Source organism: Plodia interpunctella, chromosome 8 (genome assembly GCF_027563975.2).
Source record: "Plodia interpunctella isolate USDA-ARS_2022_Savannah chromosome 8, ilPloInte3.2, whole genome shotgun sequence".
NCBI lineage: Eukaryota > Metazoa > Arthropoda > Insecta > Lepidoptera > Pyralidae > Plodia > Plodia interpunctella.
Genome location: NC_071301.1, coordinates 2,723,970 through 2,749,272, shown reverse-complemented (window position 1 = coordinate 2,749,272; position 25,303 = coordinate 2,723,970). Strand labels below are relative to the sequence as shown.

Here is a 25,303-nt window from a genome sequence, read left to right as displayed (position 1 = left end):
AAGAAGCTTGATGTCGTAAAGATTTTGCATGTTAGTGGTCCGACATCTTAACTAGATGCTGAAGACCCATTGATTGAGACCCACACATAAATTAATGTAATAACAGCGCGTACGGATAAAATTCTTAACGTCTTGAAGTCCGTAAAAGAAAGATTTTCGATTGCTAGGAGTAATAAAGTAAACTGTAGAGCCTTTGCTTGCTTTCGCTGTCATACAAATAAATCGGAGTTGATAACAAGCAGTGCACACACTCGAAACGTGGATGTGTTAAAAATAGTGCGTCCATAACCTGTAAAACGTAAACATTGGTCTTCATTTTTTACACTCGTTAACTTTCGATACTTTCAACTGTTTATGGTACAGATGCAGTGTTTGTATGCTCAACCTTACACAAGTTTCAAGTTGAACATGCAGCAGCCGATAACATTTATACAAGTATATTTGTTACTCTCGACGCAGAATTTCTGCATACGTTATAACACTATCTGGCTGAAATAGTCGTTTTTATTACAGCAAATAAAAACTACTATTGATTTAAAGGAAAATCTACACCTATATATTTGTGCCCAGCTTGGATATTTCGATCAGCTTTGCTAGGCATACCAGCTACTCGAAAACTTATTGTTATAAATATAGCATGTATTAGACAGTCATTTTCATACAGATTTTTTTAATGATTGATTAATAAACATACAGTGATTCTAGGATAAGTCTTCTTCGTCGCCTCATTCAGTAACCATAATTACTATTGATCGAAAAAATAATTTAATAAATATATAAAATTGCTTTTATCCGTCGAGAAGTTTATCAGAAAATTTGCCCGTAAAATGTACTCTATTAGATGATGGTCTAATGACTTCACATGGTCCAGTTAATCGAGAGAACAATTCACACTAATTTTTCATGTTTACTCACATTCCAAGGCTTATCACAGTTGTTTTTATATGCGTATTTCCGCCTTGCAAATATCGAGATACCTAGAAGTGTATATTTCAAACAATTAAGTAGGTACCTATGTATTGATATATGATAAGTAAAACTACATACAATTCTTGATATGGGTGAAAAAACAACGGAAGTTGAAGTACTACATCCTTACATATTATTAAAGCAGTCACCCTATCGTGTGAACACGATAATCTCAAAAACTACTTGACGGATTTTTGTACGGTTTTCAACAACATATAGTATGATTCCTGAGAATGATTTATGTGTATAATTTATTAAGGTTTTACACAAGCCAACCCAGCAAGTAATATAAATAAAACAAACCTTTCAACAAGCTTTCTTCTTTTAAATCGCGCCACGGATTTTATTTTTTATGCCCCGTGCGAAGCCAGGCCAGGATGCTTGTTGCTTGACTATAAATATCTTCACGGAAAATTTGAACATCCGTCCAACATCTTCCACTATCTAACACCCGTTCATCTCAAATATTGACTCTTTTACCACAAGGAGGCAGAAGTAGACATTAACATACAGCCAGAACATTTGAGGGACATTCCGTTTAAACTTTTTTGCTTGGAAAAAAATAAATATCAAAGAACTCAAATTACCAAAAATTTATATAAGAAAATTCCTAACACGCAAGCGCGTTTTCATAAAGTAAATCCAACAAAATCTAAGTGATTATTGTCTCAAAAAGATTAATTTTCTAACATGAAATTTCGATTGAAATTAAGAATTAATTCAGTTAGAAGCCCTCATTTAAAAAAATATTTTGTTATTGTTTATAAATATTTCAAGTACAGACATTAAATATCTAAAATCGACATCGTATCCTATCTAAGACGCGAACATCTCAAATATTGACTATTTTACCACAAGGAGGCATAAGTAGACATTTACATACAGCCAGAACATTTCGGGGACATTCCGTTCGAACTTTTTTGTTGGGAGAAAAAATTAAAGAACTTTCGGCGTTCATCTCAGCAGGTCAGTGACATTTTAATTATTTTTTATGTAAAAAGTAATTTATTTATAGTTATATGAATCGAACAATACTTTTTAACTTGATTTCTAAATTAATGAACCCTTGATTGAATATTCTCAAATATAGACAATAATGACAAATATAGTAGACAATAATGACTAAATTGTTAAAGATTGCTTTCAGTATTTCGTAAAAATAAAAATTAATTTTAATTTGCAAATCATTATGTCGTACAATTTACCCATATAGCTGTATCCGCAATCCAGGTAGCGAATGTTTATAGAAGTTAAATTTTATTGATCAATCTTCCACACTATCAAGAATCTCAGCTTCAACGTCGCTTAGTAGGTTTATAGGTTGCATCTAGCATTTTAATAAAGTAAGAAATTTCATTACTTATATGTCTTATTTTATTGCCTGTTTGTAACCTTCTCAATGTCATTATCGCTTCAGAAGTAGGTGAAGCCGACGAAAGTGGTACGCGACGAGAGGCATGTTTTCTTGTTAAAACCTATTTATCAAGTTTCGAAGTCTTAAATATGGAGCCGGAGCCCCGACACAATATGAGAAAGTTGGACAAGGCATAGAAGTCTCAATGTAATCACACTTATTAGCTTAGTTCCACAAAAGATCACAACGATTCCAACCAGTTTTCTTTTTTTTTTAATAAAAAGGGTAACCACTCAACTGTTATGGTCCAGGTAACTAAGCAATTACTCAACAAAAACTAAAATGCCAGAGGGAAATGTCGTGCACTCACCTCATTGTAAACAGACGTCATCTCGGCAATTCACAGGGTTTTGTTTCGCAAATAGAAGCGATCACAATCTAAGCACACATTTCACTTTGTTAAAAACAAAATATGATAAGTGTTTTGACTGGCAGTTTATAAATAAAGTCTGCATAAAAAAATAACATTCAAATTTCCCGCCAAACACGGTTTAAAAATAAATAAGGCAAATGCACAGTGGTTTACGCAGCCAGACGCAGCGCGTGTATCGCGTACCGCGTTTAGTATTGGCACTGAGCCGCGTAGGCCACGAACCGCTCAATGGAGACGATGGGCCAGCTGCTTCAATGAAGCATTCGAGTTCGGAGGTCAGCAATCATCCTGACCCCGCTGATTTTGCTCCAAAGTTTCTCCATTACCCTACAAGCCTAAAAGTCAAGAAATACCTCGTACCTTTACCCAATTTGCATTACTAATAAAAATATCATGCCGTTTATCATGTAGTGTCAGCAATTGAGTTTAGTTTGATAATTTATATATAATTAGATAGTAAAAGGTTATAAAAAAAGAAATTCGTCGTAAAAATTTTTAAATGGTCAATTTATTTTCAATTTTGAATGAATAGCCTTGATTTTATTTTGGCGTGGTAGATTTTTAGGAGCGGAGTTCGTCGACAGAGCTCATAATTGTCATAGAACCGGTATTTGTGCTACCTTGCGGTGTTGATGACTGCATACAATTGATTTGCTAAATTATAGTCTCCAATTCGTACAGTAAAGATCAACGAACTTAATTTGGTGAAAACATGGTGATCATTTTTCGGTAGTTATTTCGCTATTTTCGAACCATAACTTCTTGTTTGACTAACTTCTTGAACCATAACTCTTCTTAACGCAGCACGACATCGGTTGCTTTCTTATAGTTTTTGTGTCTATTAGATCATGATGAGTTATAATTAGTAAGCAATGTCTGGGTATGCTTTACAGCTATATCATACCCGTCTCTATTACCAACTTCTGACATTTTTGATTTATGATCAACATTTTTATTATTCCTGTGAGGTTTCTACACAAATAAAAATAAACAAGTTGTGAATGTAGTATTATTTAGTATGCATAATAGAACATCCTCATCTAGCACTTCCTTCTTCGGCACACAGGTGTTAAGAACATGAGAATTATATTAAGAAACGTTATGTCAAGTGTGTAAAAAAGGGGTGCAGACACAAAAACTATTGAATCAACCCCTTAAAATTCTATTTCTATTCATAATACGTTGCGTTGCGTTGTTATAGAAGCTATTACGTTATATGCAGCATATAATATTACAGCAAGTTACTTATATTACCCACACTATTGTTTCCCGTCGTCGCCGTGAGCGAAATTGAGCTGGTTTTTGCTCAACACGCTCAAGGTGAGCAATGCTTGCTAATACTTATTGCGGAAATTTAAATAAGTGTTTTAAGATCATAAGACCACCATCGGAAATTAATCTTTTACTGGAATTGTATTAGCAAGTTGAATTGTATTGGTTCGGTTGTAACTTCGAGTTGTACCATCAAAATTATGATTGAATATAATTAGTCTTTAGTAACATATACGAAAAATTATCAAACATTAATTAAAGACTTAATTAAAAGTAAAAAAATAAAATAAATCTTGTAACAAGTTCTAAGAATTAACTTCATTTTGTGGTAAATTTGGGTACAAGACATAAAGACAAACACAGAAATTTCCACGATGTGTGTTAGTTAAAGATTTGAAAGAACAATATCTTATTATTAGACATATTGTCATTCATAGCTCTTCCTTCAACCAGAAATTTTCGACCAGATTTTTACACCATTATATTAGCATTGAAAGTTTCAAATGAAGAATAGGTACTTGAAATAAACTCAATCTCGTTACGTAATACAATTTGTTTACTTTTGTAAACATGCTGATAGCATAACTCAACGTATAAAACTTAGCTAATCATAACTCAACAAAATTATTACTAATACCAATAATAAACAGGCCAGGCAAAGTGATATCAAATTTATTGTATATCAGTGTAGTACACAAGTAATAAATAAGAATTTATTGAAGCACCGGATGTGGGGTAAAACGTAAACTCTCTTATAGCTTCTAAGTAAGTAGTGTAACTTCTGCTATGATATGTATATTCAGGCATAATGTCATTTTTGTTAGGATTAATATTAATTTCAAAAGTTCTTGTTCTGAGTTTATTTAGATTTCCACGATGAAATAAATATTATGAAATTTTCATTTTTTATTAAGATTTTTTTGTACCCTACATTATTTATCAAAGGTATTCAAACACAAAACAGTTAAATTGATAATATAATTCTTTTAAAAGAATTGAGAAATATTATAGAAAATATTTCACTCTCAGTATTTAATTGCGGATTGAGAACCGTAGATAAGGTCTTTTTTGTTTTCTAAAATGGGAAGATTTAGAGGCACGGTCGTGGCGCCATATTGTGCAATAGATCGTCGATAAGGTGCGCACGCGCAGCCCTTTGCGGTGCGGCTGGATACTTTGTGATGAACGATAAACTTTACCATACTTTCTTGAATACTTACCTACCTAGTTAAAATATCCAACTTCGTATCTAGCGTAATTAATAACTTTTTTAACATTCATTCGAATTCACAAAATATGAAGGTACCTTCAGTACTTTCAAAATTAACTGTCAATTCATTTATATATGTAACAATTATGTAATTTATTATCAATTTAAGGAATTATGAAACATGTAAAATGAATACAAATGTTATTATTTAAATAAATGTTAACACATATTATAAATGCGACAAAAAAAGATATAATAATCATTTTATTTTAAAACCAAGCAGTTTTTCTCACTTTCTCAAAACGATTAATTTTCTAACATAAAATTTCAATTGAAATTAAGAATTTAATCAGTTAGAAGCCCTTATTTGTCCATAGAATTGGATTGTTCATAAATAATTCAAGTGAGTACAAAGTTTATTGTCAGCACTTAAGGTAGGTCCGAAGACGCAACGAGGCGACGCGATGCACCATTATAATCTATCCATCAAGATGTTATCTTAAATTCAGATGGGCAGTATTTTCCTTACAATGTATAGAGACGACATCGGCAGTAAATATCGGCTTGTCTTTGTCCGTTCCCACGTTTGATAGCTCTAGGAGTCGATTGTTGTGGGAACGTGCAACTACTGATTAATACTTTTTATTGATTACTAGCGGCCCGTCCCGGCTTCGCTCAGGTAAAAACATAATAAATTATACCCGTAAACCTTCCTCGAGAATCACGCTATCTATTTAAAACTATTTAAACCCCCATCGAAATCCTTTGCGTACAGCGTGCATAGGGACAGACAGATGGAAGCGACTTTGTTTTATACTATTTAGCGATGACTATCTTGTGTCTTGATAAAAAATCTATTAAAATCATCGAAAGAAAGCAAAGGCAACTCGTTACTATTGTGGCGTGGGGTTTCCGCCCTAGAAAAGTCCTCGCTACTGAGGAGTAAGAACAGTCTTGACTGGTGATAGGCAATAATAGCACTCCCAATGTAGGTAGACGTCTGGTAGAGCAGCCGGTTATAAAAACATGGCCGAATTTTCGAAATTAAAAGATTCATTTTTTCGCGGGCCTTAGCTTCACGAGGATACTTAAAAAATACATACAAAATTAAACATGTCTCATAAAAATGGCAATACAAAAACCAAAATAAATTAAAATGAGTGTGAAAAGGTATATTTATCGTCTAATACAAGCAAACAATGGGTATTGTAAGAAAGGCATGCTTTACAAACAATAAGAGCAATAAACTACTGAAGCGATTGTGTGTAAACAAACTACATCTATGCTATGAATGAGCCACAACTTTACTATAGTCCGTTATTAATATACATTGTTGATTTGTATAAACTTCATTCTAATTATCATAATAAATAGAAATAAAAGATCGTCACCTTATCCCGTAGATCTAACCGGCATCCTAAAAGCTAACCTAGTGTAACCATTGAAGACCTACTGCATCTAAGTCCCGAAATGATTAAGGCTCAACCTAGGTGTCGCCTAACAATAATAGTGACACCCAGGTCTAGCCGGCTAAACCTAGGTGTAGCCACACTTCGGTGTTTAGCCGTAACATTAAACATTAAAGTAACATTAAACTGTTATAAACTGAAACCGTTCGAAGTCATTTCAAATGACGTCCATATATTGGTATTCATAAACTAGGTATTAAAAAATATTTTTTGTCAAAAATCGTAGCATAATTCTCCATACACGTGTAGACTGTTGTGGGGTTTCGCACATTCGCCTTAGTCCGTTTTTATGATAATTTCCTAGTGATTCCCACAACATCTGGTACCCCTATAAGTGCTAATGGATTTTATTGGCAGCCAATCGGCGGTAAGTATACTAATGTGTAAGAATTCACTTGGACTCGCTAAGAGATAATATTTTAATAAGATATTAATACATCTGTTTAGGTGCTAATTATTTCATAATGTTTAATTAAAATTAGTATAGCATTTCAGAAAATGAATGCGGTGTGATAAATTTATAGGTGGTCTGATTTTTCGATATACACCTCGGTAGTTGCAGATTTATCAATAAATAGATCCTTGTCTCTAAGGCAAGCTGGCGAGACGTTTGTAAATGGATTTTTAACAAAATATGTGTATTAGTAAATCAATAAACTAATCAATGCACTGCAAATAATGTCAAACAGATCACAGAACACATGCACCACACATTAAAGAAATCGTGACTTTGCGTCAAGTGACCGTGCGCGTGCCAGGTGACATATCGTGCACTCTGCGCCTGTGCATTCTTATCCAACGTCCTAGATGAGTAATAAAACACTGCGCTACGCGATTAAGCTCTGTACATGAGCGATTACAGCGACATAGGCCACAAGTAATTATTGTAGCTTCCTTTTGCGTTGCGCTGCCCTGTCGTGTTTGACGCTCACCTAGGACGATGAATTATTTTAATTGCCTACGTTGAATGGCCATTAACCTGTATGGGAAACGTCATCTTTTAACCAATTTAAGAAACCTTGAAATTAGAGCAGCTCATTAGTCATTAGCACGAACCTTTTATGAATATTATTGTATGCGCAATTGTTATCCCTCAAGCTCAAGTTTAGTTGCGTAGTAATAGTAGTAGTATTCTCTCATCTGAGCGTTTTACTGGTTGTTTCTGCCGCCATAGTGCGTCGGAGCCGCTAATTTATATGTTTACCCGTGCCCAGTGCTGTTAAATTTGATTACATATTGGACCAGCTGGGAGCGACTTCTTTGTGGTTACTATGTGGATTCTTCAATAAAACTTGAAAATGATATTTTAAACTTATAAACTATATAATTTACAAAATAAATGTGTACACGTATGTATTGTTATGAGGCCGTTAGGAGAGTGAGGAGCGCGGCGGCGCGATGTCCGCCGCAGGCGATCTTCTGCACGTGCACGTGTGTGTGTATGGCAATACACACATATTATACAAGGCGTTAACACATATTATTGTCATACAAAAGCAGGAAGAAATAATAAATACACGATAAAACTATAATATTAGGTAAGACACACAATCTAGCGAAAGTCGATTATGATATTCTTGAAAATGGTGTAATAATTGATCAGCTATGGCATTCATAAAATATTTATCAACAGTTAAATAATTATGTCTTCACTAAACTAAAACTTTACAATCCTAAATTACGTTATTCGCTAAACGCAACATTTTAGCGCGATTATTAAACTAACAGGCTCAACAACACTAAGCATTGTAGATAAAACGAACTCATTTATCTAAAAGATAGTTAGTTATAAACAAATGGAAGCAGATAGTATCGTCAGAAGGTTACTCTTTATTTCTGAACGATGTAATCACAGGACAAATAGCTATGCTTGCGGCTATATTTATTATGAGGTTCCTATCGCTCTGTGCAGTGTAATTGCCTATTTGCAAAATAAAAATTATTACGTTGTCTTGTTTTAAAAAGAGCTAATGGTTTTCTACATTTTATAGGCTTTTTAACTTGCAATGTATGTCACAACGTATGTTCAAATGGAATCTTGCTACTCAATGTTGTAGCAGATATCTTCATCTTATTGAATTGAAATGTTGTCTACACGTTCAGATTGGATGACAATGAATTATTAGGATATGCATGATCTTATGATGTACCTAGGATCGGCTTCCGGAAGATGAACTCTTCAACTGCACGGACATGTTTTTTTTATCACGTGTGAGATCTTGTTGTTGATTTTACGACAAAAGCTTGTGTCGAAAATGAAAATTTTGTACAAAAAAAATATGATGTTTTAAGAAACTAGGAAGATGTTAATATACTTGTTTTTTATGTAATAGTAGACCGAAACATATTTGAAAATAAGCACATAGAAACTCTATCCTATAGTTTAGGAAAACAAAAAAGAAATCCAATTAATGAAATACAGCCTGTTGTTATGATAAAGGTGTTATGCATTTACAGTGCGGAACGATTTTAATGGCGGAGTTATAATTATAATTTCTTCCGCAATTGGAATCATTAACTTAATTCTTGATGGTAAGCAAACATAGTAAATTATCATCGTAAAATCATGAAAAACAAGTACACTACTACACTGGTCAGATGTAAGCGAACAGTGCTCTGATATTCCTTACCTATATACGTATCTGTTGTTTCAATCCATCCTCACAAAGACGCAAGCTTAATTGCATTTTTGTCATCATAATTGAAATATTACCCGTCGATCGCGGAGAATCGAGTCATTTGCACCGGTTCGACAAATCATGTTTTGTATGGTATCTAACGTACATACAACTAACTAAAATACAACTCTTCGAGCACAGTTACTTCAGTTTCTGCAACAGCTGTAATCGTCTCGAATTTACTATTGAATTTTGGTGCATATCTCCCAAAACATTACTCAACAAAATAACAAGAAAAAAAAACACAAAAAAGCAATGATGTCAAAAGGTCACGTATAAACAAAAGTGTACAGAAGTGAATATCTTCCGATCTAACGATGCAAATTCAAAGCCAGCAGAGCATCAAGACAATGGCCTTTGACTTACAGATTACATGATACCAACGTAATCGATCGTTAAAAAGCAGTTAAACCAAACAAAAAGTTCAGGAAGCGTGGTTGAAAAACATGGAACCATCTATTTCATTCTGAGAGTTCAAAATGAGTAGTTTCAAATTACAACATTCAAATATTCATACAATGGGTACATGTTTGGCGGCGCTCTCTCACTATAATTGTTGATGCTTTGTATTATCCTTACGTAGGAAAGGTATTTACAATATTAAACTAAGACGATGGGGAGAAGCAATATCGATAACTTCGTTTTGAAGATAATTTTAACCATGACCGAAGGGGTTGTTATGCGTGTATCTAAAAAGCGAGTGAGTGAATCTATTTATTACTTTCGAAATTTTCGTGATAGAATTTGTTAATTTGCTTTTCGGATTTATATATTTGCTATTTCCTTATATCCACATTTTGTTTACACCACCCTTATCTGCTTTTAAACATGTACTTCTAACTTGCCTACTGTATACCTGAGATACACAATACAGTCCTCTCAATTCCGGTTGACAGTAAGAGATCCCTACTTGGGATAAGACCGTCGTTGTTTATCTTTCTAATATTATTTTTAATTTATGCACAATTTTTTCGCACAACATAGATACAATTAATACTCAATCCATTTGATACACACTAACTACCAGTCTAGATATACACAAGCAATCTGAAATATGGATATTATAATACGAGGTCCGTTAAACAATTTGCAAAGTGTGCCATGGAGCCTCAGAGTGCCAGTGCTGCGGAGTACTTTGAAGCCCTATTCCCATGACCTCGGCGATTGGACCATACCCTTTTTGCGGTGCACCAATAAATCATTTTCTTTGGCTTCTACAAATTTAAACGCATGTGTTGCAAGTGTAGCCAAACATAAAGTTTGTGTCATAGGGTCAAAAAAAATTGGATAAGGACCATCCAAAACTTATGTCACATATGGAGGGGTACGACGTAGTGTGACGTTACTAATCTAATAATGTTTTTGTAATGTATATGATATTGGAGTTACATTGGTAAACATGAGACGTCACAGGAAGTAGGGAGTTTCATGTGATGATGATTTGATTTCCTATAACAAAGATGAGGTGAGGTCGTGATATCATGTTTGTGATGTATTTTATAGATGGCTCTTAGGTTCTAATATAACTGATAAGTTATCCAAAACCAATGATGAAAACAGAGTACAATCTCGCGTTTTGGGAATCAAACCTTCGGAATAACAAACAACTTAACAATTACAATTTTTGTGAACTGAATGAGGTGGCGAAGCGTGGGGGAAGTAGCTTCAGTGAGCTTCAGCTCATTCTATATGCATTTCTTGGCAAGATTCACAGATCCGACTATGAAGTCGTCAAAAATAATAATTTATGTTCATCCTCTTCATCGATTCGACTATTTTAATTTTGATCACCTGCAGAATATAAACTTCTCTACGATATCTTTAGTTCTTATGCTCAGCTGATCTCCATAATTTAAACTGGAAAAATAAAGACGATAAAATATTTAAAATAAAATATGCTATTAGCTCAAGTTTAGCTACGCCACAACTAATTAGGCTTTCGTCTGAAGGAAAGAGCATAACTGGATTTAGTCATAATCACAATGGTGTGGGAAGTAACATAACTTAACATTTCTTAGTAGCGTTCAGTTACTTCAATAACTCATGGTTAATTCTTCCACTCGTAACAATAAGCTCGTTTGGTTGCTTTTGGCTAAGGCCATACTTAGCAACACACCACAAACACATTCTTCAGAAATAATATCTAGGGATAATTTCTCAGTTTCTCAATTTTCAAAGCCTTTTCAACATTCCCACTAGTGGGCCACAAGCCTTCCTTACGGATGGATAAGGAAGGAGTATGAGTCATGAACCATAATGCGGGGCCATTGCGGACTGGCGGGTTTTAACAACTGCAAATACAACTGGGACCAACAACTTAACGTGCCTTCCGAAGCACGGAGGAGCTCAAGATCATTTTCGATAATTCATTGTGAGAATGTCTCAACCATTGAGCTCCTCTAAGTACTAAATTATTTTTAACGCAAATCCTTCCAACCATATTCGAATTTCTCTGACCATATCGAAAATGAAAGAAATAAACATGAAACTGTATCAGCATTGCACGGTCAGAACACACCAAGGAACCGAAATTTCCTGCGAAGCCACTATTACCGCAACATAAAGGTCGAGACAGGACAACATGACATGCGGTTGGCTGTACCTGAGGGTCTGGAGAGTCACGACAAGCCGATGCAAGCTCGCCTTTCACCCCATCACCACATTTGGCGTAAAACAGTGCTATATCAGCCGTATAACTGTATGTAACTACTAACTTTTGCCCGCTGATTCTCATGGGTTAGTGATTAGTACATCTGATGAAACTGTACTTTTAGGAAGCTTTTACTTAGTTTCACCAGCGCCGTCTGTCTGTAATCAGATCTTGTCAGTTAAATTTCACCTACATAAATGTTTTTCATTATCAATTTTCAATGTAATTTCAATTTCATCATTATTATAATAAGCATGACCTTATGGCGTACAGAGTCGACTCCCAACGAATTCTTCACCTAATTGTGTTCATCTTCACCGAATGATCTTATTGTGACGCGGTGTTAATGACGACAATAGAAACTTGTGTCAAAAATGACATTTTTGTAAAATAAAGATTTTTAGTTTTTTAATGTATTAAAACTTATTTTTAAAAATTTAAAAGTACTTACTTATGTAGTTTGAAGGAATACTTTAGACATTTTTACTGTATTAGAATCTATGTATACATTACAATGTAAGTACACAAAGCCCGCAAAATTATGCAAAATCTTTTATAATGCATTATAATTTTTCAAAATTTCTTTCTTTTCACGCGTTTGTAATAATAATAAAAACTTACTAAATTAATATGCATACTTACTTCAGCTTACAGAAACACTCTAAAAGTTTTTCAGCGAAACGTGATTCCGGTGAACATGTTTCTGTCTGAGGTTCCACACTCCTACACATTCTCTATTATACTCGTAAGTGTTCCCATATTGTTAATATTCTATCGTATCATTGTAGATAAAATAATAATTACACCTTTCCTACTTCCTCCCACAAGTTCACAGCATAGACCTTTAATTTTCAATTGAAAATACATATATTTCACACCAGAAACAAAGAAATCGTGAGAAATTGTTCATTACAGTAATAGAATATTTTAAATGATTAAATAACAGTGTTCTTAAAAAAGTATATTAAATCTATTAATTTTACCCATTGTTTCAGAATTTCCCTGCACACCCTTTTCCTCGGTTGATAAATGGTTATCGAGACAATACAGAAGATTTATTATACTTAAAAAAAGTTTGATGTCTTGTAATTTAAATATTTCTTTTTCACACTGAAAAATTGTTTTTCTTAAAACCTCGGTTATAATAACTGAAACTTCTCTCGGTAACATTCTAGATTATTTGACAATTTATGGTATTTGTTTAGCAGAGCCTTTTATACAAAGGAAATGACAGAATTCTAGTTTTTCATAAGTACTTAATTTAAAACTTGTAGTGTAATGCACTAGGTGTCAAACTTTGACAGATATTATGATGGTCATAAACTCATAAATTAACATTGAATTAATAAATTACTATTTATATCGATTACCTGTAAGTTTAGTCACCTGTCGTGCGTGTTATATCACAATAGCCGTAAAATATATCGTTTACATACCAAACGTACAGACAGACACAACAGAATAGACAATAAACTCTTGTATTTGTGTGCAAAGCACGAATGCGGAAACTAAGTTCAAGATCAAACTAGGAGTACGTTTACTGGAAGTGCCTTATTTTTGAAACGACTTTGATTTTTTATTTATTTATTTTATATTACATAAAAAACATATTTTTTATATACGTCGTTTAATACTGATATTCATGAATGTCCTTGCTAATGCGGTAAAGAAAAGTCTTTTTTAATTGTTCGAATTTCGATAGCCGCGTCAAGCGTCCTTATAATTCTGAAAACACCCTGAAATATTGTTAGATTAAAAATACTTAAGTAATTTAGAATTTTAAAACCTTGTGCTCTTAAGTTTTTTCAAAGAAATACTGCTAATAAAGGCGTATTTTAATTTATAATTAAACTCATTTATTTAATTTTATTACAAAAACATGCTGATGTTATTTTTACCAGTCAACCAGTAGGTGATGCAGAGAGAAAATATTTTTTTTGGGGTAAAAAACTCATGTGGTGTTTTCACTTCTAGAACCAGATCTGTAACTCCGGCCACCACAGACACTAGACAATGAGTCTGTTTTTGTGCACTTGTGCATGTGAATTTTACGCATACACAACGCGCTCCACGTAACTCACTCGCTGAAAGGTCGTGAGACTTCAATCTATCTCCAAATAACATTAGTAAAGATATAATTAAACAATCTGTCAAATATTTGATTATGAGTAGGTAATTATAAGTAGGTAGGCCCGTTGATAAACAAACAAACCTTATACTTCCATAAAACCATCTGATACAAATAATCAAAAATCCCACGAGATCAGTTAGTCTTCCGGAATATGAGTAGTCAGATTTATTACAATTATGGAAAATTTCAAGAAGAATGGTTAAAAGCATGAAAACAAAACGTAACACAAACATACTTTCGTAATTCTAATATTAGTTAGAATAGAATAGGATAGGTAAGATTAGGATTACATTATTGTGTTCTTCTGTACAAGTTTTATTTTTAGTCACGCTCACTTCATTTATAAGTTTGGGTATCGTGGGCAATTATTTCTGGTGTCACTGCCAAGATAGATATATTTTCTGTGCCGCCACTTGAATGAACTTTAAGCTACTATATGTCAAGTCTAGAAACGTGCTACATTTGGTATTATCTCATTCTATGCAGGATTGTGTTATTCTACTAGACTAGTTGCTTCACACCAAGGTTTTTAGAAGATTCAATTCGTGAAAATGAAGCTAGCGAAATTATAAAAGAACACAAAAAGCAACCCTCCGATAAAAACATTTGATGCAAATACACAACCTTCCGATGACAGCACTAAATTGGTAAGTAGGTATACGGTAGTAGGGCTTTATCGAGTAATTTCAGCTCCGTTGATTACTTCAGTAATATTTATCTTTCTTTTGTTTCTTATTTTGCAATTTCGTTCAGTATGGAAATTGTTCGAAACCGTTCGCGTTTAAAAATGAAGGTGGCTACTGAAAAACCCAAAACACGAGATCGCACCTACACTTTCCATGCACTTGACCGATTCGAACAATTACAAGACTTTCGCTGGCATGCATGACCTTCATAGTGGTGGCCCAGTGAGCCACAGCCCGCGGCTGGGCTTTCACGCCGAACCTGTTGCCACTGTCCGCTGCATTGTCTATGCATGCTGTCGAACCGGCCGAAAAGAAATAAATTAAAAAAAAAACACACGCTGTCAAGAAGAATAAAAAATGGCGCGAAAGTGTAAGTTCCCTCGTTTCTGCCGAGCTTGCTGCTACGGCCTGCTGCATTGTCTATGCACGTTGTCGATTGGATATGTCACGTTGTCTGGTCATAAATAAATAAATTATTAAATAAATAAAAGAACTTTCAAATCAAAAATAGGCGCGAATTCTCGCAGAACCTGTTGACAATGCGTCGATATTCGTTTTGGGAAAAACATGTGAAAAAAATAAAATCGGACAGATAACAACCTTATGACCATGTATTTAATTAAAGTAGAAAGGGGAAGATTAAAAATATCGGAACGAATTTACCATAACAGGGTTAAGGGAGGAACAATATCTAAGGCCTCTAATAAATAAATGGGTAAAATGTAACAGTATGTTGTTGTTATTGACTATACAGTCTGTTAAGACTAATTACGTTTAGAAAACTAGAATATGCACTTACACCAACCAAAGCCATTAGGATTTTGCCCGCCTCTCTCCTCGTCCTACTTATAGTAAAACTGCATGTAGGTTATGGGTGTACATAGAAGATATTTTAAAAAATATGGGGGATCTTTACGGGACTAATAGAAGCCATAACATTTTATTTCTTGTCTGTTATATGTCTGTTTGTATGTTTGTTCGCGCATCACGGTTGAACTACTGGATATAATTTGATGCGATTTCCACATTTGTATAACAGATAATGTAACGTAAAATCTGGCGTAGGTTTCATCGCAATACATTGCTTAGAACCCGAGTATTGACAATAAGTTTGAGCGGATGCACGAAATAAATGCAGACGAACTCGGAGGCAAAATTTAATCATCAATAAATCATGGATCATGACTCAAAAAGTAATTACATAACGAAAACACAAAATACATTTCTGTACATTACATAATAATATTCATCTCAATGTATGTGTATCTAACAAAGATGGAATACCAAGAAACTTTCTTTCATGTATGAAAGAAGGAAGTGCTTTCGGATTTCTAAATGTAATATTTAGACCAGAGATGGCAGGGCGAAATAAATACTATTATGTCACAGTGCAAACATACAAAGGGACGGACCATGCTCGTTCTGCAATCAATCATCGGCAAGTTCATATAGAGTATCGCTCATACTGTCCTCTACAATGGACAAAGCTTTTTCAACACCGCTTTCACTGCCTCTCGATAGCTACATCCAAAAATTCATATTCATAAACCAACCTAATAAGGTCCATATTCGGACTGCGATGGACCACGATTTTTCAAGCCTCAAAGAATAGCGAAAGTTACTGTCAAAACATAACGAAGCGATCAACCTGAAATTTTAGTTTGTGGCATTCAATTATTGTTCTGGTATTATTTATGATTTGTTCAATTTGCGGTCGAAAACATCATCTTGCGTAAGTCCGACCGAAACTAATTCCATTGTATCATCTGACATGGATAAAGGTTGTGTCGGCATGTCTTACTAACAGAACAGATAACAGCCAATTTAAACTTTCGCTACTTGATCTATGTAAGTCATATTTCATAGCTGATACAATTAGGTACCTTTGTTGGATAACAAAGAGTTTTTGAATGATTACAAGGTAATACATATAAAATTATTATTTTATGGAGTCTATAAAGACGCGATGTTACAATATTAGATAATGAATTAGACAAGTACACGTTGTAAAAGTTTTTTGAAATGTTAAGTCTAAAATGCAAATTTTTCACTCGATACGAAATAAAACGACGATCAAAACCGAGGATCAAAAGGATGGCTGAATATATAAACAGATGGACACAATTCCAGTGATAAGAACATATTTTCTTAAATTTTGGTCAAAAAAAAATTATAAATGCATTGCAGGTTAAGCATGATCAACAAAAAAGAAAAAAAATACCTAGGTTATTTCATGAAGTTATAGTCAAAATAAAACACATTACCACAGCAAAATCAAGCATAAAATCATCATTTCTTTCACGTGTCATGACCACTACTTACCGGGCACAGCCGTGGGAAATTGTCAGTTGGAAAAGTAATAGCAATACTTAGGATGCCCGCGTAAACTTTGGCTTACACGGCGATGTTGCGATTCGGTGTTAGTACAGTCTAGTGCTTAAGATACCCTGCATAGATCTCTATTCGGTGGTAATAGTGGTGAATTTGCAATGAGTTTGGGTTTGTTGGTGTGCGGAAGTGTATCGGCAGGTCCGAGGGACCGTATGACACACTTCGCAGACAGGGTTGTCTTGTTTGAGAAAGCATGTTATCCTCAAGTCTGATTGAATTACAAAATATGCTTTGTTATTTTTATTGTATCTGAGTGGGCAGATCATTCCAAAACACCACACTCAGATTATTGATTTCAAGTACCTATCACTTAATTTCTTTTACAAACGGTAAAGGGTTTGATTTATCTTTTATTTATTTTCGTCTATTCTTCAATTTGAATGATTACAAGGTTAAAGGTCTGAAATAAATAAAATCAATATAATCAAATAATGCCTTAACGCTAAAGGAGATCTGGATAAGGTAAATATTATTTGCAGAATCATATGTAAAAGAAAAAAATCCTTCATTTTTGTTCGTTCTTTTATCATCTTGTTTATTAAAACCTTGATTATTATCAACTTGCACTTGCACTAACTATTATAACTAACTATTTACGAATTAATTTATTACACCTTTTTTCGACAGCATTGTCAGCCCCATTAACTACCTATATTGCTCAGCCATATACATACATACGTGTATTTAGCATACGGCGCGATGTTCGCAGGTCTCTTAAATTGTCTAGACCAGACAGGTCAGGTCTACGACACGTGTGTTTTCATGCAAATATATGCATATTACGTCCGTTAGATAAAGAAATTAAGGTCGGTCGTTCACCTTTGCGAGTTCAGGCTTTTATTTCCTTGATTTATGTTTACGAATTCGAAATACTCGTAAAATTTTATGAAGTTTTTAAAAATACGTGTTTAGTGTCCTGCGTTCGGCTCCCAGTGTAAGACAATATATATTTTTTTTACTTTATATTTTTCTGAAGTTATTTGTCTATCATATCTATCATCTTTCATGTCTATCTTCTTAATAGTTTTATGTTTGATTACTACTTACATGTTCGAGTTGCTCTGCCGACAGTCACATCAAAGATTCTGTACAACAACGAGAATTTGTCGCCTAAAACACCCGTGGGATGAAATAGAATTAAAATATAAAACTGAATTGATTTTCTATCTTCAATCGCAAACGAACAGGCAAAGCAAATTGGCAATTAGACCTCGATGACAGATCATGGGAACGGTCCTTTCATTATGTAATCTGTGGTTTGGTCTAGAAAAGTCGCCGGCTTGTTGGATTTTGATTACAAGATTACACGACGCTCTGTGAGCATGAGAACTGCGTTGGACTCAGGGCCTACTGTTTGTCAAAAAATATATAAAGATATTTTTTTAAACAAACTTATTGGAACTACTTGAAACTTATGTGCCTAGTTTCGCTCTACTATATGTTTTTATTGGTGTATGTTGCTGTATGTCGGAAACCGATTGGCGGAAGCGGTGGCCTCGCTGAGCTAATTGGATGAAAAATTTTAATCTTGGAATTGTTCATTTTGTTTTTGTGCCTGCGCTTGTTTAGTATTTATGTTAACGTTATCTTTTTATAGTGTAAAAAACGTTATAATATTATGCTAGCCGCGCGACGATAGCTTTCAAGATATATCAGAAAACGATCTCGTATCTATACATTTATTTTCTCTGAATAGTTACATATATATTTATGTATCCATCGATGTAAATGATCGATGGGAGCCTTAGCTTATTCTCACAAGTCGAGCTCCGAGGCGAAAGCTAGTGTATAAATAATATGATGAATGAAATTAGATAACTTGAATTAGATGGAATTGTGGTGCAGAGCCAGCAGGCGCCTGCGCACATAATCAACAGAGCACAGAATTTCCACTTCAAATTATCTCTTCATCCAGCCAAAGAAAACTATATAGATGACTGACAAGTGTAATGTAACCAAATGAGATAGAAGATTTCCATACAAATTGCCAATACGGCTCATTCATACAAGTTTGGCACGTGATGAGGGACAAAAGATTTCAGCGCTCGTCTCGTTTCTTCTCAGTGCTTTTAATACACACACATATTTTTATTTTTCTTGTAAGCGCGAAATGAAAGATATGTCTTTCTCTGTCTAAATGCCCACCTCAACGTTTCGACTTACAAAAAAGGTTAAGACAAAATAAAGTCCTATACAAATATGTTGCGAAGCGTGTTGCATAGTTTCTGTAATGACGAAGCGTGTCGCTGTTAAGTGGCGCAGTGATAAAGTGCTTGCCTCTGAACCGAGAGGTCCCGGGTTCGATCCCCGGTCGGGTCATGATGGAAAATAATCTTTTTCTGATTGGCCCGGGTCTTGGATGTTTTTCTATATATGTATTTGTTATAAAATATAGTATCGTTGAGTTAGTATCCCATAACGCAATTCTCGAACTTACTTTGGGGCTAGCTCAATCTGTGTGATTTGTCCTAATTTACCTACCTAAGTATTTATGACGATTCCTATATTCTGTGTATAGTCTAGACTCTCATTATTCTGCAGTGGTGAGCCAGTGGGTTGTGTTCCCGCGCCCACGCAGCCCATGAAATATAGCCGGGGCTATGCGATGCTCCACATTCGGCCGGCTAAGTGGAACGAAACGCTTTCCTGCAACTCCATTGATACCAATAAATATAATCCGATTTCCACAGAGCTGATTTACAGCATGAATTATTAGTTTATTACTTGATTTCCGGTCAAAAAACATCATATAGTTAGCGTTTAGTGGTACACAATAAAAGTACGACACCATAAGCCGTAGATATTCACTATTTCGATTTTGGTAAAATAGCCAGCATAAAATATTTTACAATATATGAATCAGTGTGGGCAAAAAAACTCGCTGAATTAAAATACGCTATTAAACTCGCGCATTCTGAACCAGTTGGTACAGTGGATCTAGGAAAGTGTTAAAAAATATTTGCTGCATCGTATAAATATTATATGTATTGTTTTCCTACAAAGATACAGTATACTTCCGAGCTCACCCAATAATTACCGATAAAAAATCTCAGTACCCATCGCATAAAGCGAGAGAATATTAAATACATCCCCAGCTTATTTCACAAAAAGCAACGCCTCTCAGCCTACATCATAAAACATGGACAATATAGAGAATAAGCTTCACACGTTCTGCGCTCAATCAAAGGAAATTAACATTTAATAAAACTGGAGTGCGCAACATTTGTCCGCCCAGCAGCATCTGTGTGTATAGAAAAATAAAACGAGTATGGGACGATGTAATCAACTTCTAATATACATTTAACAGATATCTACGAATAATTTCCTTAAAATTAATGAAAATTATGGAAGACACAAAGCAAATTTGAAATAGTACTTTCCTATCCCATTGCCAACACTGGTATCATATCAGTTGCTTTAGGAGACCGATTTTATTCAAGTCTGTCTCCTAAAGCAACTGATATGACTTATACTACTACCGCCATCAAGTGGCAACTAGAATACAGACATCAGTGAATTTACAATATTTCCCTCCAGCCGGAATCTTTTTTAGGAAAAAGATGTGTTCATAAAAATTTAAAAATGAGCGCTGATCTAAAACGATCAAATTCTATTTGCAAAAGAAGTCATCAAACTATCTTCCTTGAAAATAAAAGTATATTATTATTTTACGAGCTTTATCTCCGGCTAGACTCCATTTTCCTCAACATCCTGTCGTGGCTAGATCGTTGCGCCTGTTTCTATAAAATAAAAGGCAAATAAGCATCATCGAGAGGTCAGCCGGGTACTGCCCTGTATTGTCTTCATGTACCTGAGAATAATCCTCTTTACTTATTCTGTGGAATTGAACAAGGAACCACCTACGATACGTTCTAAAATTGACACTAGGAGGTTACATTCAAGCGTATAGACCATTGAATTTGTATGCGACATTGTAAATTTGTATGCATCGTCGAAGTAGGGTCACCATTGCGCGGTTTTCGATACTTCTGTCCAGATTTTTTGTCATTATGTTGTTTTCTCATCTATTGTTAAAACCTCAGGTAAGCTCGACTTCAGATGACAAATATGTAATTGTGGCGTTTATATTTATTGTAATAACAGCAATATAATACAACTATAGTGTTGTGATTAGGTTTATTTAATAAAGAGGATTCAAACAGCAGCCAAAAAGCCCCGTAGGAACTTCCTAAAATATATTTATTTCGTAAATCTTTAGAGTACAAAGGAAGGAAGTCCTTTAAAATTCAGACGGTTCGAGACTGTAGTGAACATGCATCATAAAAAAGGTGAAAGTTTGTTGCATTTCATTTTACGTGCAACAAACTCGGTAATTTTAAGGTGCTAAAAGGATAAACGCATGTCTGAAGTGCCGCCAGTTACCATTCACATTCATGAATGAGCTTTAAAACGGCTTTAAAAGAGCTTAAAAAGTTGTGTCTTGTATGAATCATGCGTTCGAGAATCGTTGACGGAATATGGGTCCGTATTATCTCTTTCTGGCCGTCTTAAGAGTGAATTGAGTGAAAACAATCGCTTTTTATTCGTCTATATGCCGTAAATATCCCTTGAAGAATTTCTCATAAGCATGATATAATAAAAAAATGGATATACAATTTAAACCATCAAAAAATAGATAATCAAAAGGGCAGTAACCGCAGCGCGTAGCGTTCCAAGTAAATGGTACAACAGACGTAAAAAGTAAACTAATTATATTGAATAAGAACATTTTGCTGTAGATCAATTTGATTTTGTGCCATTTCTCGAAAGTGGTCTTTGTCAAGCAATAGGTAGACTTCTTGTGACCGAGATGATGATGAATTGTAAAGGCAAGTTATCTGTTTTGTCGATTGATCAAAAGAACATCGAAGAAGAAAATAGACAATAAAATGTTTTTGTGTCAAGGAATATTGGTAAGATAGGCAATTCCAATAGTAGACCATTGGCACCAATATCCTAATTCGCAGTTCTTCAGTTCAATGAGGATGCTGAACGTATGTAGTTTTCCATTTTAAATAGAAAAACTAGAATTACCCACCATGGGAAAAACTAGTACCTACCTATCCAGCGCACTCAGCGATATTCAATTGAATGTCCAGGCGAAAAGTATAGTAAATACGTGTACGATAAAGTCATCTGAATTTAGATAAGTTAAATGTTTTTAATTTGTCCGGTATATACTTAAATGTAAGCAAAGTCGGTCATGTTTCGTTACACACGAGATTAACCTCGGATAACGGGAGAAGGGTGCCAATTAGCGTCGCGGACGTTGCTAAATCTACAGGGAACTTGATACTCTTGATAGTAAAATATAATTGATTATTTCGAGAAAATCGTGATTAAAAACAAACAAAATTAACGTTCCATGCGATTGTGTAGAATGTTCAGTTACCTTTTAAAAAGATATTAATTCAACGCTATTATAGTAAAACAAAATAATAGGGTTTACCTAAGAACGTTGACAAGTAATCTGTCGATAATCTATAGGTTAAGTGATACAGTGTACAGTCAACAGCACATCAAGTTACCCCTGCATGAACCACTATGGCGCGGTAATAGCAACGAGTTTGCAATGAATTTAAGTAGGTTGATATGCTGTTGACTGTACAAACCCCTTTCTTATTTATCTAATAAACATTCTGAACTATGCATGAATGCATCAGTTCATCAGTCATCATCGATTGCCAAGAAGATAAAAAGAAAATGGAGTTAAGTCTCGTGAAATTAGGTAATCTAAAATTATTTTACAGGTATGACAAAAATATTTAACGCCAGCTTTTAATGTTAAAAGTATAGACTAGTTAGACACCTAAGTATATTGTTACATACGTAGTAACGAAAACAACAAAGATATTAAAAATTTTATGATAAGGAACTAATATCAGTAGCACCGTCATAAACAATAATCGCAGCGCATTTAAAATCTGTTTTTCAGCGATATAGTTGAGATGGCAGTTATAATATAAATTAGATTAGTTCTGAGCGCCTGGGCCCCCTGGGTAATCCTATAAAGCGAGCATGTCACTGGTACGTTCCATTTCACACGCGGTCCATCGGGCATTACCATAAAGTTAAGCAACGACCATCCGTCTTGCTTCGCCGACTTTCCTCGTACCTATCGGCCAGTTAAGAGGTTTAAAGCGGTGGTTCCCAAACATTGTTCTGAAATTGCCCAGTAATTTCCACATAACCATTTCGAACAAATATAAGCGAGCAGCGCTGCAACTTAAAGTCTGTGTTCAAAAATTTAAACATTCACGAAATCATTCGAATTTAAATTATAAAAAATTTTTTAGCTCCTACATAAGTCTCTTTTAGCAGACAGCATGGTTCCATCGAACCACCGCAAAACGATCGCGCTCCACCCGGTATTTTATTTTGTGACCCTGCTGAGTTTGGGAAACGCTGCTTTAACGGTATCGCGACGAAAGTGATGCGTAAATCAAGACATATCGAAGACGCGGCCTTGTCTCTCGAACGGGTTAATATGCTATAATCTGGCATGATGTATGGGGTGCCGAAACGACCCGGCGACAATGTATAAAGGTGTCAATCCATTGTAAAGTAGAGACATGAAATTGTGCAAGTACCTTGAGGTTATAATACATAAGTCTGTGGTAAGTAGTACCTTTAAAAAATATATGTAATGAATGTAAGCATATGAGAACAGTGATACAGATAAATTTACTGAGTAATGTACGTATAAAACAATATGGTACTTAGATAGTTTTAATAAAAAATACGGGTCACTCACACGTTTGTAGGTACTTCACTCTAAGTGATTAGACCGAGTTGCACTAGTTTTGAAAAAGTTGTTGTTTCGACCATATTGCTGAAAAAATATTAGATGCGCGTCTCGATAATCACACCGTGAGTAACGTTATTCTTTCTATTTTAATCAAATTAACATGATAGACCGATGGAGGACTTAATCGAGGCCAACGAAAGAGCCAAAATCATTGTCATTGTCGAAAATTGTTTGATAACCATTCCGACTCGACAATAAGAAGGTAGATTTGGTCACGATAGATTTCAGTCATTTTCTCTTCTTCCCTGCCTTCCCGCCCTGTCCTGAGTTGTCTCTGTGTTGAGCTTTGACCGTTTCATATCCTTGGAAACATTTACTACCACGTGGGCGGTCATTTCCATTCATGCTACATCAAAGAATCGCGTTACTGGCAATCAGATGCCATTCAGCGGGTATGATCCTATGTTGACGACATGCTCAGTTGTAGATTTGTGACTTAAATCAGCTTACACCAAACTTCCCTGTGATGATACAACCATATGTATCCGTAAATCCTACCCTCGTTTACGTATTTACAACGTGTAATATGATTCTATAACGATTTGCTAAAGCCTAAACGCTGTTAGATATCACAAATGGTTGCAATTTACGCTGCAAAAAGCCCTCCGGTAAGAGCAGATTACTCGGGTAAGGTAGAGCTGACATAAAATAAAGACAATACACATGTGGCACAGAATAGTATATATATATATATATATAGCAGTAATATCCCTAGGGATATAATTACACTAAGGCTTTTTCTATCTTACTGCGATATACGTAGATATAATCAGCTAACTGAGACACGGTGACTGATGATGATTTTTTTAAAGTAAGAATATTTTTACAGATTTTTGAGATAGTTTCGAAAAATTTGAGCTTACAACAAAACATTGCAGTACGCAACTGATTTCACACCATTTAGTTACACTAGTGTGACACAAAAAGGCAAAACACACAATATCACAAAAGTAAACACACAATATTACATACTAGGGGAAGGAATTCCTTTGCAAAAAGCGATGAAGATGAAACGGCAGACCAATTTAAAGAACATTATGTGATTTATATCAAAAGTATTGCTACGTCGTCGTAATTAATCCAAATTTTAATCTATAAATATAAATATATATTTTGTGCTTTCTTACCCGCAATATATTTTTTTAATACTAGTTAACTACAACTCTGTACCGTATTTAATTTGTGTTGCAATCTCCTGACCATAAATTGCTCGCTTCACAGTGGGCTTACGCTCTTATTAGGCTCAGTACGA

General features: G+C 34.7%; 1 protein-coding gene across 3 annotated transcripts in view; it reads right to left on the bottom strand.

The window, feature by feature from the left end:
• Positions 1-25,303, bottom strand: part of LOC128671949 (NEDD4-binding protein 3-A-like) — a 70,772-nt gene that overhangs the window by 35,804 nt on the left and 9,665 nt on the right. Inside the window, exon 1 of one of the 3 annotated variants that reach the window (XM_064436101.1) lies at positions 6,630-6,648. The exons of 1 other annotated variant lie outside the window; for it this stretch is intronic. Coding sequence is in view for 1 of the 2 variants with exons in the window: in XM_053748800.2 (XP_053604775.1) it covers positions 2,694-2,714 (21 nt within the window). In the remaining variant the exon portion in view is untranslated. Of the gene's footprint in view, positions 1-2,693; positions 2,959-6,629; positions 6,649-25,303 lie in introns of those variants that run through there. One more of the 3 variants, XM_053748800.2, reaches the window with a different exon arrangement.